General features: G+C 44.8%; 3 protein-coding genes across 6 annotated transcripts; 2 read left to right on the top strand and 1 right to left on the bottom strand.

The window, feature by feature from the left end:
- Positions 1 to 5,937: 5,937 nt before the first annotated feature.
- LOC135392609 (uncharacterized) lies at positions 5,938 to 10,079 on the top strand. Its single transcript, XM_064623318.1, has 4 exons — positions 5,938 to 6,268; positions 6,699 to 6,917; positions 8,492 to 8,547; positions 8,880 to 10,079. Exons 1-4 carry the CDS (start codon positions 5,946 to 5,948, stop codon positions 9,644 to 9,646), a joined length of 1,365 nt encoding a protein of 454 aa, XP_064479388.1. The 5' UTR covers positions 5,938 to 5,945; the 3' UTR covers positions 9,647 to 10,079.
- A 250-nt stretch (positions 10,080 to 10,329) lies between these two features.
- LOC135390517 (uncharacterized) lies at positions 10,330 to 11,397 on the bottom strand. Its single transcript, XM_064620211.1, has one exon. The coding sequence runs from the start codon at positions 11,395 to 11,397 to the stop codon at positions 10,330 to 10,332; it is 1,068 nt and encodes a 355-aa protein (XP_064476281.1).
- Positions 11,398 to 13,290: 1,893 nt separating this feature from the next.
- On the top strand, positions 13,291 to 19,120 carry LOC135390619 (zinc finger Ran-binding domain-containing protein 2-like). 4 transcript variants are annotated; one of them, XM_064620385.1, is made up of 9 exons: positions 13,291 to 13,485; positions 13,734 to 13,786; positions 14,166 to 14,271; positions 14,413 to 14,495; positions 14,724 to 14,800; positions 16,180 to 16,296; positions 16,349 to 16,617; positions 17,677 to 17,781; positions 18,772 to 19,120. In XM_064620385.1, the coding sequence occupies exons 1-9, from the start codon at positions 13,376 to 13,378 to the stop codon at positions 18,794 to 18,796; spliced, it is 945 nt and encodes a 314-aa protein (XP_064476455.1). In that variant the 5' UTR covers positions 13,291 to 13,375; the 3' UTR covers positions 18,797 to 19,120. The 4 variants fall into 4 exon arrangements, with proteins under 4 accessions (XP_064476455.1, XP_064476456.1, XP_064476453.1 ...); XM_064620386.1 differs by having other exon boundaries at positions 16,180 to 16,281; positions 17,677 to 19,120; XM_064620383.1 differs by having other exon boundaries at positions 17,677 to 19,120.
- The last annotated feature ends 319 nt before the right edge of the window (positions 19,121 to 19,439 follow it).

The raw sequence follows: 19,439 nt of genomic DNA, 5'->3' as shown, positions 1-19,439 counted from the left end.
CGAATGACACATAATTCTGCCCCCTGATTGGTTAAAAAGGAGAGGTGTACGCCTTTTTTTTTTACACTTACACATATAGTTATGTTAATTCTCACAATATGGCGTACGCTTTCCACAAAAAACTGGAGTGATAACTGTATCGTGGTTGCACGTAATTGTTGGCCTTCGCAGTGCTACGTGGTGAAGCTCTGTTCCAAGAGTGCATTAGTGTAAGTAGCTGTGAAAAGCCCATAAACGTGCGTGGCAGTTTGAACAATCTCACGCCGGTCGGACAGTCGGCTGATGATATCCACTCGGGCTATGGCTACATAGATTTCTTTCTTGAAGTCAAAAGCAGGATGCAAGCAAGCTGGAGTTAAGGCGGACTCGTGCGATCTAGTTAACGTTCGCTTTCGAAGAGAGTTGGCTGCACAGTGGCAAAATTGTTTTCTTCGTTTTGCTTTCCTCGCACGCTTTAAGGAAGTAATGTTTATTAATGTAATTAATGTAATTACTTAATTAATTACATTATTAATGTAACCGGCGCGAGCGTGCAGAGCATGCTAGAAAACGACAAAGCCACTATTTTCATTCGCAGGGATCTGGAAAACTGCAGTAAGCTTGTCGAATTTGTGGATTGCAATCAACTCCAGAACTGTTACTGTAGGGAATGAAATCATTTTGGCCCAAATATCGCGGGCGGGCGTGCCGAGAGAAGCGATTTTGTTGCATCTCCCATAGACTCCCATGTATTGAAAATTTGACAAACTTCAATTCACCAAAAATCAATGGATAGCGTTAGGCCTTCAAAAAATATGTCATTCCCTAGGTAAGCTAGAGGGGAACATGCCTGTACCTGTTCCGCGTAGAAATTTAGCGAGGTTTACGAGAACCCTGCGAACGAAAATCCCCCATAGACTTTCTTAAGAAGTGAGTCCGTCTTAATCTTGGTAGTGGAAGCACTTACCCAAACTTTCATTGCGGTTCTCGACCAGGTCGTTGGTCACATGACGCAGCACACCACACAGGTATAGTATTCCCTATACTCTGAATTAACTCGTTCCACATTATATGAAAACTGTGAATGGCTTTTTTTTTTCTCTCCATGTCGAAGTTCACGCAGCCTGATACGGCGCACTCCGTGTCTAAAATGCAGACGCGCTTCTGGAAGAGACAACATAGGAGAAGTAATAAACGCGGGATAAACATCAGTGCTTGAGAATAAACTGAAGTAAGTCTACTAATGCAGCTAAAAAAAAGTTCGTCTAAAATAAATATAGTTACCGAAATAATTTCAAACAAAATAAGTACTGAGCAGTGCGAATAGAAATTCGCGTTTATGTAGTCGCAACAAACTGCAAAAATTCAAACTGTTTCCCAAATGCACTAAATTCTGCATCTGCAGATATAGCCAGTGTTGTACCCGCTACCCGAAAAAGGTAGCGCAATACCGATACGCGCTACCTGAGCAAAAAGTAACGAAATCCCGATATCGTCACACGTACCTAAAAGTAGCGGAATACCGCTACCGTTACCCGTAAAAAGTAACGCGATACTTCATGCGCTACTTTTTAGGAAAGAAACAAACAGTATCGTTGATGACGTACTTCAAACGTCTTAAAATAATAGATAATAAAATAAAACAATATCTCAAAACAATAAATCGACGTCCAATGGAGGTTACACGTAGGTTGCCTGAAGGCTAAAATTTTGAAAACCGTTTTTTTTTTACAGATTTACTAAAGCCTACTCGGTATCCTGCATATCTTTTTCGCTTCCTCTAAAGCAAATAAAGCACAAAGCAAGTCTACCGATAAAAGGCTCAACAGCTTTGTCACAAAAAGAACTCGGATTGCCCGGAACGAGAAGTTGGTAAACATACCATGGTGTGCTTTTTCAAATTGGACGTTGACTTCCTTGACGCACAGATAAAGCTTTCCCACCGAGGCGCATAGTAGACATCTGAACACCACGCTACTGTTTTGTACTGTAGCAGGCCATGGTCCCTCCATTGCAGCGGACAAGAAATGGCAACTGTCAAGCACCTGAGCGCACGTGGTGCAATGTCATGTGGAATGTCATGACTCATAGCTAGCGAGGACGGCTCCAGAATGGAGTGACGTCAGTTTGCAGACAACTCCGACAATGCACCAATCAAGAAGGTTCATCCCAAATAGGGAACACGTGGATGACACATCCTCTTTGTAAGATAACGGCCTCTGTGCCCTCCTTTCGGCTATTTGCCCGCTCTCCCCAGAATGAGTTGTGATATCGGGCAGCTTGATCGAAGGCAGGCAGAGTGGAGGTTTGATGATAGGTCGAAGTCGTGTTGTCGTGAACCCCAGCTCGGAAAGTAGCGGTAGCGCTCAAAGATTGCGCTACCGCAAATTGGTAGCGGAAGTACTTCTTTCGTTACCAGTGTAAAAAAGTAGCGCGATCTCTACTCCGCTACCGAAAAAAGTAACGGATACGGTAGCGCCGCTACTAGTAACGGCGCTACGTACAACACTGGATATAGCGCAGCAGACGAAGGAAAAGCAGAGCGCGAAATCTGACTAATCATTGCCCTTGTTCCCCCATGGTAACCCATCGACCAATCACGGAAGAGCCCCCGGAAAGATCACGCCACTGGATTCCCCTGTATTCACACGAGTCAGTTTTCTGCCGGCTGACGCTCAGGCGACAGGGAACGTCACCGCTCTCTGGTGCCACGTGACCGGCGCTCTTCGCCACGTCACCACTTTCTGATCTCCGGAGTGGCAGTCGGAGGCAGCCGGATATCTTGTCCTCCCGGCACAGATTCTGACGACCGACGGCGTCTGCTGCCGGCAGAAGGCGAAGGTGACGCAACGGATACTTATCGCGATTGCTTTTTATTTCATCAGGATTGTTCTGTATGTGTCCCATACAATGGCATTCACTGTACTATGGCCAATTCTGAATTGGAACGCCAACGATGCTCGGCTTTACCGCGAAAGTGGTGCAACGACACACCGGCGCAGCAGCTTTGGAACAATTATGCAATGCATAGATAGATGCCTACAATGTAGTGTTGCATAGGAAGCTTTTTCTCTACGTCAGACGACACAGACACGGAATACAAAGCATGAATTTTATAAACGTGGATATATCTTTCGCTGGACAGACGTTGACTACACATCATCGTTCGCTTGCACGTTTCCAATACATGTATAAAAACATAATAATTGGAAGCTACTCGTCCTACCGAAAGGAAAATAAAAATTGGTTTGATTTAATTTAATTTAATTAATTATTGACTACCTGTAGCTCGACATCACAGCTTCATCGCCAGTCCATCACTTGTCGGCACGCTGTAGCGCCTATATTGATGCTCAGCATCGAGATACGCTTCATTAGTGGAAAATAAAACCGAATGTGACAACGTCTATTATCAAAATACTCCGACAGGCGTTTGGGTTGTCCACGCGGAGATTTGGGTTAATGCTGTTTTACATTCCATAGCGCTTCTTCGGAACTTATTCTTTGGCCCATATCTTGTCCCGTTTCTCACGTGAATGCACTGTGAACCATCCACAAGGAGCCCAAGCGCAAGGAGTTTTTTTCTTTCATTGGGTCCATCCTACGCTAGACACGAAATTCAAGCGCAAATACAGAAGGGATCGGAAAACTGACAGCCGCCGGGAAAATGACTCGTGTGAATGCTAGATAACGAGCGGGCGTCTTCAGACGCGTAGTGACCTCGTTTATCTGGATATCCTCTCACTCCTTCCCGACTTGCTGCCGGCAGAAAACTGACTCGTGTGAATACAGGGGATCGAACCTGTTCCAAGTTTCAAAAAATAGCTAAGGAAAACGAATTCCGCATCGAGAAATCACGGCAGTGCAGTGCAACTGTTACTTCCGAACAGATAACTTTTTCTTAGCAGAAGAAGAACCAGCCATGCGCCACATGCGCATTCGCACCAGGTGGTGGCCTGCGACGACAGGCCAGGTAGGAACCTTCCGTCAAACCAACTAAATTATCTATTACTATCTATCTAGTGCCCTGGCGCGTTCTCGGCGATAACAATGCACGCTGCAAGATATACCTTGCACGCTGTGCAACATCTAAAAGTGGGCTAAATTCAGGCGCCCACGTCATCAGAATTTACGCGACATCTAGGTCTAGGTGTTTCTGGGTCACATAACTAGCTTTTACTATTAATACTGTTGTGTTGTGCATAATTATACAGTCTATAATGGAGAACATAATTAGTTCGAGAATTTTATTCCTATTCTATGAATTCGACTGCCGAAAAAAAAAAAAAAAAGCCGTTGGCCCACCCTCCGCTCGCCAAAAAAAAGTTACAAACACATGGCGGCCTCAGTTTGAGTACAATGACAATGACCCGGAACACGGCTGGCCCATGGCTGTCCCAAGGACTATTAATATTGATTTCACGCAAAACAATAGCAAATAAAATGGCATATTAAACGGAACAATATCAGAGAAGCGCCAAATTTCATCACTTATTTCACGAACTTTGCACAATTTGAGACTTGCCATGCCACTTGTTGCCCCGCTCTGCTGTTGCATCTGTTTCGAAGTTGTGGTGGACGCCATTGCAGATACTCCTCATATTAACTCACGTCGAAGAGGAACTGAAAACTGCTCCCGAATGTTCCTCAGTTGTCTGTTGTGGGACATTTATCGTCACAAAAATCTTCGTATTGTTATCATCCTACAGTCCTCGACCGCAGCTGAAGCGAACCTCAAACCCGCGTTCACAAAAGGTAACATTTACAAATCACCTACCTAAAGGCTGTTCTGAGGCACTTCCCTTCATCTTATTGTTGCATGTCATGACAAACGTAAACCGGACCACACGTTCCTCCACCTCGTTGCTGCGCGTCTCGTGTGGAAGCCAGCACAGGCAGAGACGCCTGGTGAGTGTGAGACCGGAAGGCCCGCAAGGGAAAGCTAGGGACAGGGCACCCTGGGGCAGATACTTTAATGTCAGGGTGGTGAGTTCCAAATGCGTAGGGGTGACACCACTCTCATCTCCTTGACTTTTTTCGAGTCTTTTTTTTGCCCTCCGGGGTGGTGTGGCAAGATCCTTCGGGGTGTTTTAGGGTGTTAGGGTGTATGGATGATGATGGGAAAATCCCTAACTGGGGAGTTCCAAGGAATCAATTGAAAAGGGTGCCCAAGCGGCACAATGTACTGAAAGTCGAGTGCAATAGGGGTGGACGGTATGTGTCTTATCAATGCTCTCCAGTGTCACGAGTCTGTTCAAGGCCTTCCACCTACCCATCCACCCCTATTGCACTCGACTTTCAGTACAGTGTGCTGCTTGGGTGAGCTTGGAGCAGACGACAGATTTTGCTGAACATGAGTGAGATAGGATGACGTCAACGACGTACTCAAGTGGCAATTATAAGATCAAATGTGGAAAGCACTGTTAGGAGGAACTGCACAGCTTATAGACGCTGAGCCAATAGCGTGTGCATTTCATGTGCTGTATTCTACTACAACAAGCCACGAAGTTGTCAAGACGGCGAAAAACAAGTAAGTTACCCGTTTATCATCGCACTCACTTTGTGTCCTCTGGTTGCTCAAGGAGCCTATAGGCTATGGGCCTGTTGCTCTGGGCCAGGTGGCGCGAGTGAGCAGCAACATCAGCGCCCCAAATCATACAACACTCCCCAGTTTAGCAGACGACGCGGCACTTTCAAGTACACGGTTTCGAGTTGTTCGCGCTTTTCAAGGAGCACCGCTTTTTCTGTTGATTTCCTACAGGTTTTGTAGCTTCCCTGGCACCATACCGTTTGACACACCATGCAAAACCCGCTGATGGAACTCCTTACTGTTGTGATCCGCGGCCGTTTGGGCCCGAAATGGCGCTGTGCAAACTTCACTGCAACAGCCCTATTCGCGTTTTCTACGACCACTGGTGGCGCAAGTGTCACCTTCCAAGATGGCGGCTGGAAGCGGGGCCGACGCAATGTTACCTCTATCTGCCGTGTTGAGATTTCTCAATTGCGGGGTCGAATCGCGGTGCTTTGTCGAAGCAGAACGCTTGCTAGCAGCACGGCACCTTCTGCTGGTTGGCGTAAAAGGCAGGGACGGCAACGACGTCAACGTAATTGCGCTTTGCCTGCGAACCGCGGGCATACATGAGAATCCACACAGCGTCGAGGTGTGCCTTTCTTTCGAGGATTCCGCAGGCGAAGAATCACTAAGGGTCCTCAGATCTTCTTGTTCGTGCACCGCGGGACTATCTGAGAAGTGCAAGCATGTGAGCGCACTGCTCCTCCACTGCTATCGGTGAGTGTAAAGGTATCTGTGGTCGCGGGCCATGCTTTTTTGTTTGTTTGTTTCTTTTTACCAGTGCTGTTCTCAACGTATTTCATCGTCACATCTGGTTTTTCGTGCAGCAGTCTTTCTTAGCAACAATTTATTTGTGCTTCTCAGTACTCTGACTGTCTGCTGCGCCGGGATGCTTTGTGTGCACGTCGTTTTGGTGAACACGCCCAGAAAGTGCAGTGAGGATGCCCACTCCTGCGCATAAGGGGTTAACCGCGTCATGCCAGTGCGTGCACTGCTCTTTTTTATTTCTTACGCTGTTTAGTAAGATTATCGCATGTGTTCTTTTCATGTGTTTATTTCATGTCGTCTGACGGTACTTACTCCATGAATCCCTGTGTTCACGCTGTTGTAATACAAGCTACTTGAATATCGTAATGTATTGCTTCAGGAATGGACTTGCTTCTCTGCGAGACCTCAGCTGTACTGACATTGAGTGCGAGTGGTCAACGAAGAAAAAGGCCTCAAAGCAAATGTATGACACCGTACCCCTGGACATGATGTGCCACGTGACCAGAGAGGCTGCTTCTCCTTTGCCTTATGAAACTTTGGCCCACTTGGCGAATCTTCTGCGGAGGTCCTGTCCGGATTGTGCTGTGGAGCAACACCGGTAAGGAAAGCTTGATAGTGTGCACACATGAAGGCCCCTAGGCCATTATAGGCCTCCTGAGCATTTCAGTGATATTATTGATCAGTGACGTAACTTGTTGCTTGTGTTGGAGAGAAACAATAGTAACACGTTGATGGGTAGAAATCCAGCGAACCGGTAGAATGTAGGAAGAGAGTTGCCTCAGGACAGAAGCCGCCGATATTTCGAACAGAGACTGTTCTTCTTCTGGGCACCGTCCTCATCATTGGCATGGTATTTAAAGGGTTAGGTGTGACGTGTTTAAAGGTTCATGCGAATTGTGGGTCAACAGCCCGGAGGCAAGAAAGGTTTCGTACGGGCTTTTACGGCCGGAGTGAATGGCTGCTTTGTTAGAGTGTGGAGGGGATTATGTGAACGTGGTGATCTAGGCTACAGACCGGTTACAGAAAAATGGAAGGTTCACGAACACGTGGACGAAACGGGACAAAAGGCAAGGAATAGCGAAATATAAGGACGTTAGTGGTTACGTGGGGAAAATTCCAGAACCAGCAAAGGTTTTTTTTTCTTTTTTTTTTAAATATTTGTAATGCAAAGTTGTGGCATGCAATAAAGAAAGTAGAAAGCAGTGACCATGCAGAACATAACAGATGATAATGGAGGTAGAAGGGAAAAGCATATTTTATTTGTGAAGTGTTTCTAGGGTGCCTTGTGATTTGTTGATACTGGACGGGTCAAGAGCGTTGAACTTGTATATGAGATAAGACTCCCTATCACGTCTGTCACGTGTGGATCTAAACCCGGTTTCTAGAATATATAGTTTAATGTTGTCAAAATTGTGACCAGGAACGTTAAAGTGTTCGGCGACTGCTTTGGGGAGTTTGTTGGACGTGTCGGTTCTGTGTCCGGTAAGGCGGTTGTTCATTTGTTGGCTGGTTTCACCAATGTATTGCATAGAGCAGTCGCCGCATTCAATGCAGTATATGACATTGGAGCTTGTGCATGTGAATGCGTGGTTAACGGGGTGGGTGTAATTGCTCGCAGTGCTTTTTGGTGGAGTTAGCGTGTTGAACGTGCAATAGTAACACGTTGTGAGATAGTATGAAGGAGCATAGCTTAGTGATGCTGTGATGAAAAACAAATGCAGGTACTGAGTGGGAAGAGATGTATACTTAATGAGAGCAGCTAACTCTAAAAAATCAAACATGGCAATGAACGAAAATGACAGAGTGAGGCATGCACAAGTCCAAACTTGCAAAGGACACAGGCAATCCAGCAGTGAGCGCCAGCAGCTCTTTCGCTACAGAGGCCCCCTTTGCAGGATACGAATGAAATGTATTAGTGTGAACGAATCCTGGGATGGTGGCCTTCATAGTGAAGGAGCTGCGGGCACCCACCACTTCGTTGCATGTGTCCAAGCAAGTGTGTTGCTAGCTTGAACGTGTCTGTGGTCATCTGTTTTTTGCCCTTTTATTGGCATGTGTAAGATTAACATCAACGTCCTCATACCACTGCACCTCTAAAAGCAATTTCAAAATTTACTTGGCTTGCATGCATGACATACGGAATGCACTAATATTACTGCTGCTACATTACAGAAAGAGACAAAGGACAGAATGTGATGGTGCCTCAGCTGTTTGCTCAATGTCTCAAGGTAAACAAGTACTCCTCAATGTAGAGCCTGGGACATAAGTTTCTGAAACGTGGGAATTTTGTATTCAACTTCTCCCAGCCTCCTCTGTGGCCTTAGGGCAGGGCCGGCGCCTAGGGGCAGGAGGCAATTGCCCCTCTAGAACTGGTCTGAAAAGGGGTGCAATATTGCCATTTGCTTGAACGATGTATGGACGTGGGGCACAAATTTTGCCGCTGCCCCCCCTCCGCTCTGCCTAACCTCGTGTTATCATTGACTCTGAAAGGAGTTGTTCATGTATCACTTCATTCATCCTAACATGAGCTACTATTTAAAATCAAACTAACTACCCACAGGTCAGGAGTCCCCAGCTCCACTTCCACTGATGAGCTACCTCACTCAGTCACATGTGATGACCATGCCTCTAGAAGAACTGTACAAGGACATGCGTTCTCATTATGCTGTGCCAGACAAGATCGAAGAGTTGACAAGGGAGCAAGCAGAATCACGAACATGGCATGACTACAGGCGTGGCGTAGTTACGGCTAGTGTGGCACATACCTGCATGACACGGTCGACGTCACTTCTGAAAGGTCCAAGGCCAGTGAATCTGTTACCATTTCTGGACGTTGTTCTCCGAACAAAAGTTGTCTCCACAAAACAGATGAGAGAGGGATCGGCAAAGCAACACATCGCAGAAATGGCCTATGTGAACTACATGCGCTGTCAAGACCATGACGTGGACGTTAAAAAGGTTGGACTTGTACTGTACAAGGACATTCCATTCATTGGGTGTTCGCCTGATGGCATCGTTGAGTTTACATGTGAATGTTGTGCAAGCAAACGGGTTATACTTGAAATTAAGTGTCCAGTAAAAATTGAGAATTCATTTACGAACTACAGCAAGAGGAAAATCAAACGGGATTACGCAACCCAAATGAACGTGCAAATGGGAATTTGTGGAGTCTACGAGGCACATTTCTTTGTGTTTGTTGACACCCTTTGCTTTGAGCTTGAAAAAGTAATGTTTAACGCTACTGATTTCGCATCATTCTGTAAAGTAATCTGTGAAGTGTACGACCAGTATGTACTAACCGAGCTCCGGCAGATATTGTGCACGTAATACATTGGGCAACTCATTCTGTAGTTGTGTTTATGGGAGATTCCGCAACAATTGTGGCGAGAATGAGCTAAAAGTTGCTCCGAGTCCCTACGTGCCCTGTGCTCAGTGATAAGCACAGGCAGTCAAAGTTAAAGCACCATCATAGCTGTTTCCGCGCTGCACAAAAAAAAACGAGTTTTGCTGCATGTTGGATGGATATAATTCACATGCGTGTTCCCTCTGCCTTGGATATCACAAATAATCCAGTACCTTGGTGGGCAATTTTGTTGCAGAGTCTTCCTTTCAGAGAGTGCCAGAAAAACCACAGGCAGCATTGCCCATTTTCCATGTTCTACTCTTGTACATATGCAACTGCATCACAGCTCTGTCATAAAGCATGCTTCATCAGTCTATCTTTAACTACTCTTTGTTGTGTATTTTTTGTTAGTTCATAAAATGCAAATAACAAAGCAGTGCTGAATAGTGATTGACTAGTTTTATTGCACAAACCACACTCAAGTTATTGTCACAGCACAGTCAGGCACTCAAAATAATTTACATATTTTACTTCAATAACTACAGCTCCATGAGGGTTCTACTCCACTGTACAGCAATAGACACCTTTATTGCACACTGGCAGATCTCCACATGTATAAACTAAAACCTATATTGCACTCAGGCTGACAGTACCCTAGGAAAAAGCGTTAAAGGAACCTGCATGATGAAAAAATTGGAGCAGACAAGTTAGTCACCGCTGCTGTGATTATCACAATATCATCAAGAATAGGTACTGTGCTCCACAGTACCTTTGTTGAAAGTATTTTAAAAATCTTCATTCGTTGTATCGCGCGCTCCACATGCACTCTAGCAGCGGCGATAGTCTGAGTTTCAAGAGCTGCATTTTTTGGCAGCTGACATTGTTTCCTCTTGAAAGGGGGCCTTATAACGGGTATAAAGTTTGCTTCACAAACAGAGTCTATTAGGAAACCTCTGTCAACCATAACGGCGTCCTTAAACGGGATAAGCTGGTCAACTAGGCCGCTTTCTTCAAAAATTCGTTTATCTGAAGCTCGCCCCCCATATCCCTTGGAAACATGTGCAATAATTCCGCCAGGTGTGACACCAATCATGTATTTACATGTGAATGCTTTCTTGTAGTAAGAATATACATTGATTGCACAGTTCAGGCACTTTGGTTGAGATACGGGTACCTCGGTGCAGTCCAGAACAATTCGAACATTTTGGTACCTCTCGAACTGCTTGGGCATGTTTCTTAAGATTTCCTCCTTAGCTGGAAGCACGACGACTGATGACAGTATCCTTGCCAAGGTCTTGACAGTTTGTGTTACAATGATGGAGCATGTCGAAGAGGAGCATCCAAACAGGCCACTTAGGAATGTGAACGACATGTTGTGCTTCAACTTCATCATTGTTAGGACTACTCTCTCCTTTGCTGTCAGGTGGTGCCTTCCAGAAAGTGGAGCAACATTTTCGTAGCAAGTTACCAATGCGTCAAGGAGATCCATAGAAGGGAGCCCGGTGAACGACACAATGTTTATGTCAGTTAGTGTAGAGAGAAATTTCGTGCCGAGATCCCCTGACGTGACCTGAATGCCCTTGTCTTCTGTGATGACCGGTTCCTTACTTTGTCTGTGACTGGGAATGCGGTTTGCTAGGTCAGCCAGCAGCTCTGCCACTTCAGTTTCATTGGCAGAATGTTGTATTGCCTGATCATCATCTGATGTGATGCCCTCAGCACAGCCTGCATGCATGGTGTGATGAACCTATAGAAGGTGAAATGATTGATAACTGCCGACGACATTTAGTACAGCACCACAGTGTGGAAGTGACACTGGCAGCAAGCACTGCACATGGACGAACCTACATCTTAGGCACAAGCGCTTCGGAAATTCAACTCCCACATCGATACGCGTGAGCTCCACGTTGTCATACAACGTTTGTAATAATGACAAATTCTCTGAACATGCTACAGAGAGCCGCGTACCGTATTGTCTCGGTCCTTTGCCTGCTTCCTTTGCTCCACTCGGCGGTGTCTCTCGGCACCAAGTGCTGCAGCCCTTTCTGCCTGACAAGCGTCAAAGGTCGACGTCTTGGGAAGGTTTACGCTTGGCACGGCTGACCTCTTCAGTCGTCTAGTTTTCGTTGGGTGCCCTGTTTTTTATAAACAAAACGAGCGTCAATGAATGATGGTTCTGTCGCTGCATTGCACGACCTGGCGCGTTGTAAACTTCGGACTTCGATGCCGTGCAATATAACGTACTTTTGTAAACACATATGTGGCTTACCTGGCAAGAAGTAGTCGCCACAGTCGAAATGTTTGGAGCAAACGAGCATGTGCTTAGTCACACGTTTCCCGATGCGAAGTTTCTGTACCCATGCTTTCTGGCGGTTGGTACGGCGACTTGGGTCACTTTGGCACCTTTCGTTTTCATGAGGGAAGTGATGAAACGACAAGTTTTCGTGTTTCCACCTCGCTGAGGTGCACTGTGGAACACTGCAGAACTCTTTCGAGCTTCGTATGCGCCGTGGAGAAACCCGCATGGCCAGCCTTTTACAGCGACATTCCCGCCTCCAACTTTGAACCCGGTTTGGAAGCTTGCGTGGCTTCCCGCGAGGTGGCGTCAGGTTGAAAAAAATCGCGAATAGCCTGGTCGAATCCAGCCTAACCCACTGGCATCGATTTGAGGAGCTTCGAACAGCAGTTCGTCCAGAATCTGGGTGTTTCGGGGTTTGAGAATCATAAGCACGAGGGTGCTGCAAAAAATGGGGGAGGAGGGTGTCTCGATAAATCACTGCCTCTGGTGAGGCTGTACACCGGGCGCCGGGACTGCAGGCAGGTGCTGTCTGCCAATATCATCATGTGAGAAGAAATCAAAGGGCTTCACCTGTTCAATGTTTCGTTTTCTTGTTGTTCTAATATGTTTCTAATGTCTTTCGTTTTATTTAGCAGAATCCAAACTCTAGACTCCATTATTTCATTCCCCACATCACCACCAGCAATGGGGTAGAGCAGGTAGAGTATCGCCTCTGGCGATGAAGCTCCCCATTCGTCATCTTGAAATAAAGTTGTTGTTTCTATCGTGGAATTATATCTTGCTCTATAAAATCTCTGCCTCTCAGTTTCCCTGCAGCCTTGCATGTTTCATTGTACCGTTGGGCACCGGATTTCAATCACAAAGAGAGGCGAATTCAGGCTCTTGGTTTGGGAGGCGGGGTTTCTTTGTCGGAGAGCGTAGTGGGGCAGGGGAGCGAAGGAAAGCCGATGTATATACAGTATATACTCACGTTTCGGTGGGGGGGCGATTGCCCCCCCCCCCCCTTTTGGATCCGTCACTGCCAGGAAGGTCATCCCGATCACCGATGTATTCGATCTGAGTATGATATGGCCAATGTAAATCGGATCGGTGATAATCGGTCCATGTTTGGGGATGAAGTGAAGACAAGGGGACAAACAAACAAACGTACAATGCGGTCCTTGGTACAGGGCAAGACCAGCAAGACTCAACGTGCAAGACCAGCGGAAAGAATATGCCGCTAATTTAGTTAGCCCATTTGAAATATATGTTTAAAAGATCTGCGAGGATACATTCCCATAAAACTATATCAGAGAACTGTAACCACTGTGAAAATAACGTGCATCGACATCAGCGCGGGCTCAGTCCGATGTGCGATGGACGGTAGTTTGGTTGGGTAGTTGTTATTGTCTACCGGTAAGATATCGGAAGTAAAATGCACAGTGAAGAAGAACGCTACTACTCTGGTTCAGAAAAGCATAGATCTTCGAAGGATGGCAAAAAGTTCCGAATGAATGACGGTGATTGGGTTTGCCCCGATCCTCAGTAAGTGTCGCAACTTTCGTGCGCTGTTAACCCTACTTTTTGATGATGCGTTGATCTTGGCTCTAAAAATATTGGAAAGAGATCGAAGCCAGTTACGGGAACCGAAACATCTTTGAAAACATTTTTTCGCGTTGTAAATGTCGTATTTTCAAATGCGAAGCAATTAAATGCCCAAGTTTGCAGACTGTAACAGTTGCGACACGTATGTAAAATGTCAGTCTACGAGGATTGTTTCTTTCTGTTTCCAGATGTGCCAACGTCAATTTTGCCCGAAGGACCAGTTGCAACCGTTGTGGAAAAGGTGTGCCGTCTTAAAAAGTATTCTGCAAGCTGTACTAGAACGCTTATTCATGAAACTACAACTTTACTTTACTTTACCTTTTACACGAGAGGCCAAGTTTTCGTACCTCCCAATATGCTTGCTTATGGATAAAGGTAGTTAATTTGAACCCGAGCACGACAGAGCAGTCTTTTTTTTTTTTTTTTTAATGCTGTCTTCTACAGCTAATTTTGCAAAATGAAAAGAACTACGTTTTGAAAAAAAGGTCTTCAGAAATATTTCACGTGCAAACAATAACATGAATCCCTTGGAGCCTGCGTGATTTGATTCTGTGTTAGCACCGCAAAGCAGCTGTGGCTATATGACTCGGTATTGCCTATGCACGTGCTGTTTCTTTCAGACAAAATTGAGTTGCCTTCAAAACGTAAGCTTGGACACGAAATTGGAAAAGCAGCTGCGGAAAAGAGTCGCGGCCTCTTCAGTGCAGACGACTGGCAATGTGGAAGGTAAGGTTATGAAACACTTCGCTTTTTTCTGTACAGTCCCGTGAGGTTCTAGAGATGAGTACCTCAAGGCACATTCGAGCGTATCGTTAATTACATATTCAATTTTAAAAATGTAAATATTTCTGTTTCGTGTTCCAACAGGTGCGGAAACGTCAACTGGGCGCGGCGCTCAACTTGCAACATGTGCAACGCCCCAAAGTTTGGCGAAGTTGAAGAAAGAACAGGTGCTCATCCCAAAATTTTCCTTTCATGTGTATAGGTGTGACTGCACACTGCTGCGGCCAAAAAATTAAAAAAATTATGGAGGGGGCTTTCGCTGCTCCTTTAAACCCCACGTGTAAGACATAGTATGTTTGTCACTAAGTAAAGAGTATAGCGCAAAAGTTATTTGTCATCGCGGGTAGAGTGAATACTGTTCTGGCTGCTGAATGAATATCGAATACTGGACGCAGGTCTGGGCGGCGGCTACAACGAACGCGAGAATGTGGAGTACATAGAACGGGAGGAATCTGACGGAGAGTATGACGACGTGAGTATTGTGTATAATACCTTTATTCCGAGTTTGAGAGGGAAATTAGTGATGTGCAGCATTAGATACCCGTAAAATTGCGTTTTATATATACAATTGCAATTTACAATTTAATTTGCAATATACGCAATTTTATATATAAAATTGCTATGGCTCGGTATTACGTGCAGCGTAATATATATATATGCATATACATGCATAATATATATATTATATGCAGAGCAATTTTATATATAAAATTGCATTATATAAAATACCCGTTTTATATTGCAATCTCAACTTTTTTTGCGAACTTTGCACAGAGTACATATTCGCGGCCGCTAAATTTAGCGAATTCTAATGCTAAAATTTGTTGCTTAAAGCGATGGCCGCATCTGTTCCAGTCGATTTCGAAATTATGGTGCCCCTTTATTCCTCCGCACCGCTTCCCACGGTATCAAATATTCCACGCGAAACAGTCTGGTAGTTTGATGGTTATTCAACAGAATACGTGACAAGGGCAGGCGTCTGATTTTGCGAGTATTCCAGAACTCCCTAGCTGGAAAAAACACCTTGACGACCTTGACAAAAAGAATGCCTCGGCCGTGCGGGCGTCTGGATGGTGTCTGGACACCGCGCTCTCACTGCTCCGCTTATTTATTTATTTATTTATTTCAATTTTTCTGGTGCCCATGAACGGCCAGAGGGCCTCCAAAGGGAGTGATACCATACCACCAGAGCAGCGCTGGCCTTTAAAATTTGTTTATTTAATGTCTAAACACTTTTTGGACGAAAAATTCAGCTGGGTAGATTGTCGACCGATGACGAACATAGTGGTGTCTGTTTCATGGACAGGTTTCCGGATGCGACCATCCCTTTAATCGGCTTAAATACTCAATCGTAATCGCGACATTGCCCTTATCACACATAATCAAAGTGACGTTGCACATCCCCGATCCGTAGAGCAGTTGAAATGCTTAACAGCAACTCGAACAACCAAATGTGAAGAAACAGTTTGCAATTTTTAGCTTAGTTTTCGAGGTGTTAAAATCTAGAATTTAGCGTGCCCTTAAAATTTGCAAATTTTCGAGATTGCAAAATTTGCAAAAATTAAGGACTGGCGAGCAATAAGGGTTTTACAGCAACCTGCACAATACTTTGCGGGGCGTGCTCAGACGTTTCATTGGTGTGACCTCGAATGTCTCTCAGCCAGAATGAGGATTATTTAGGAGATCCTAGATATGATGTCTCGCTGCTGGGACCCTCCAGTGAAAATAAAATTGGATCGTAAAGATTCTTGCTAAAGCCCAGAAGTCAGCTGAAGACTTTGGTTGAACGATGTTAAAAATTCCGCTGCTCGGTTCTGCATTAAAATGGCTTCGTCTTTGGTCGTCGCACAGTTTGGCAGGCGGAAAAAGAAACAGCGCAGAGACTCGGAAGACTCGGGAGCAGAGTCTAGTTCAGTCGCCAAGCAACAGCAGCAGCATTCGAAACCAGATGAGGTGACTGTGCCTAATGTACGCTAACCGTTTGGGTAGATACAAACCTAACAGACTCTTATACATTTAGGAAGAAGATGAGGAGGAGGACGAAGATGAAGATGGGGATCTATCAAAGTACGACTTGAGTGGCTGGGGGGACGACGACGACGACGGAGGAGACAAGGCTGAAAAGCAGGGAGAACCCAAGAGTGGAGAAACTAAGTCAGAGTCGAGGAAGAGTCGCAGCAGCGACTCATCTTCATCCTCGTCCAGTCGGAGCTCGTCAGTGAGCCATTCGTCGGAGAGGCGTCGTCGGCGGAGCAGCTCCTCATCCTCCTCCTCTTCCTCGAGGTCCAGGTAACGAGGGAGGAGCGGGTGCGACCTTGCCTTCAAGGTCAATATCTGTGGCTTCTCTCTCGCCCTCCCAAACTTAGCCACGCCTTCGTGCATTACTTCGTTGCGTCTTTTTTAAAAACATCCTGAGCCCTCCTGTTCACTGTTTCAAAATGTAAATGCACGTTAACATGTTGGAAACTGCCAGTAGAGAGGGTGTGTCACATTAGAAAGAACGCTACGCTGCTTGCTCGGTGTTCTAACACAATAGAATAGAACGTTTTTTACACTTTTTTTACAAATCTTTTTAAAAAAATTGAATAATTGTTAATTTTGATATATATTAATTATGAATATTTCATTTTAAAATAATTAGAAATTATTTTATTACTTATTATTAATAATATTATTATTTGTTTGTATTATATTTATTAATTATAAATTATAATTAGGGCCTGACTTTTTAGGGTTAAACCCGTATCCGCCCGATATTTACCCCCGAACGAAATCTGTAAAATTCGGGTTTAACCCGAATCTACCCGAAAACATCAGGGTCGCCTGGCACACTCGTAAGCGTGCATTAAAATAAAGTTTGATATCATTGCTAAACATTAGTTCCATGTTAAGACAAATTTTATTAAACAAAAAAAAATCACCCGAATTCCTGACGACAGAATATGCCGTAACGGGATTTAACCCGAATACACCCGAATTTTCAAATGAAAAATATCACAGGATATTTACCCCCCGAATTTGGCCAAAAATAAAACCCGAAAAAGTCAGGCCCTAATTATAATTAATATTTAAATATTCTGTTTCAATCACTTTGCTATCATGCTTATTAAAAGTGGCAAAACTAACCGTAATAATACTAGAAGAAACCTTTTACTGGCAGGAAAGCTTTTTTTTTTTTAAGTTGAATTGCGCATAAAAATGTGATTGTTGGAGAGAGGCTGTGTATTACGTATTTGATTTTGTTCTATTTTTCTCTGGGGGTCCTTTTCATGGGGGGCTAAACAGCTTCGCTCGACTTGACTCGACCCAATTTGGGGGGTGGGCCCCTCTCTTCCTGTTCCCGCTCAGGTCCCGTTCGAGAGACAGGCATCACCGGGATGAGAACTCCAGGGACAGCAGCAGCAGGTCGAGCAGCGGATCTTCGACGCGGAGGCGCTCAAGGTCCAGGGAAAGGTTTGCAAGGGGAAAAAACAATGCATGGGGCGTGTAGCTAGACTGCCTTGCTTTTGTGTGTTTTTGGGGCCATATTCTCCTCTCTTCTTTTTATGCCTATTGAAAAGTTAATTTTGGCAACCATATGGAGGGTAATATTGCGAATTTTTTTTAGGAAGTTCAATTTAAATCTCGATTTTTTTAAGGCTCACTCTAGACCTTTTTTGAGTTTAAAAAGAAGGTATTTATTTTGTTTCGTATTATAAATGAATGTAGCTGAAGGACTCGACACACAAATTGTAAACATGTATCTCGAGTAATTTTTTTTTAAGAACCAGCAAGCCTCCGCAACTTTTGGTTATGCAAAGAGCAAATGACATCCTGATTCCCATGCGAGCATTTATCTCCTGGCAACTGTACACCACCTTCTCTGGTAGGCAGGGTTTTCTGGTTTCGAGAGGGACGACAATTTGAGCAACATCGTGCCATCATGATTAAAATTAGAAGTTGACCTAATATAGAATATATAATTCCACATTACATCATCCGCCATGTTGATTACAGTGTCATGAATTTGTTGATCAGTGGACCTTTTTCACATTCGCGCCGTATCCTAGTGGCTCTCCAGCGAACCACCGTCTGCACGTGCCAAAACGAACCCACAAAGTCCCTACCCATGTGTCCTTACTACCGTCAGCCCCGTCCAGCGGCATGTCCTAGATACGGAGATATCCTTGTCCGCCACCCCCAAGGTCATCGACGCCGCGACGCATACACATGAGTGGTTGTGAAAAAGGCCCGTTGGTTTAGTTGATTAGGAAATAGTTTTGTTCGTCAAAGGACCTGAATATGGCAGGTGTGGCTCACGAGAAGAAAAAAAAAAAAAACGTAACAGAGCCATAAAATGCACAGTGGATTCCCATGTACTAGCTGCCGTTGTGCTTGGCAGCGTAATTGTAGAAGAGTAAATGTTAAGAGTAACATTCAGCGTTGCTTCTTTTCTCATTGCAGAGATCGTGATCGCAGGCACAACTGATGCCGTCTGCAAACAAAGACCCAACACCCTTTTATTTTGTGTTCTTGCCGCTTGTCCTAGAGCTATGTTCCGTAGAGGATCCCGCTAAGCCTCTAAGGCTTTCTCGAAGCTGCAGTACCGGGGAACATGCACTTATTTCTCCGACTCATCCTGGGAGGGGCTTTAATAGTGGAACAAATAAACAGCATTTGATTGTTTCATAATTGTCATGTTTTGAAGTGGTAGTGCAAGTTCGAGGGTACAGCACTGTAGACTACAACTGGAATGTCTTTAGGTCAAATGTGAGTTTGGGGCAAATAATAAATAAAAAAATACTAAAACAGGTTTATGAGTGTTATTCAACGAGAAACAGGTTTTCCCCCACTCTTTTTACTAAAGCAACCTGTTTGGGTGGAATGTTTGTTGAAGATGCAGATTTGTTCAGCATTGCTCTTCTGAAAGAGTTGTGTTCACTTAACACTGACAACCGACAGTAACACAGTGTATCACGAGCCGTGTCCATGTATTAAATTTACTGCACTCTTAGGTGTTATTGAAGCTAATTAAAATGGAATGTCTACGTACGATGCAAAACATTACAAAGAGGTGATTGATTGATTGATTTGAAGGAAAAACAGTCCACAATTGAAACGCCGCATCTCAT

Source organism: Ornithodoros turicata, chromosome 4, assembly GCF_037126465.1.
Source record: "Ornithodoros turicata isolate Travis chromosome 4, ASM3712646v1, whole genome shotgun sequence".
Lineage (NCBI taxonomy): Eukaryota > Metazoa > Arthropoda > Arachnida > Ixodida > Argasidae > Ornithodoros > Ornithodoros turicata.
Note: the sequence above shows the minus strand (reverse complement) of the source record. Positions and strands in the feature narration are given on the sequence as shown.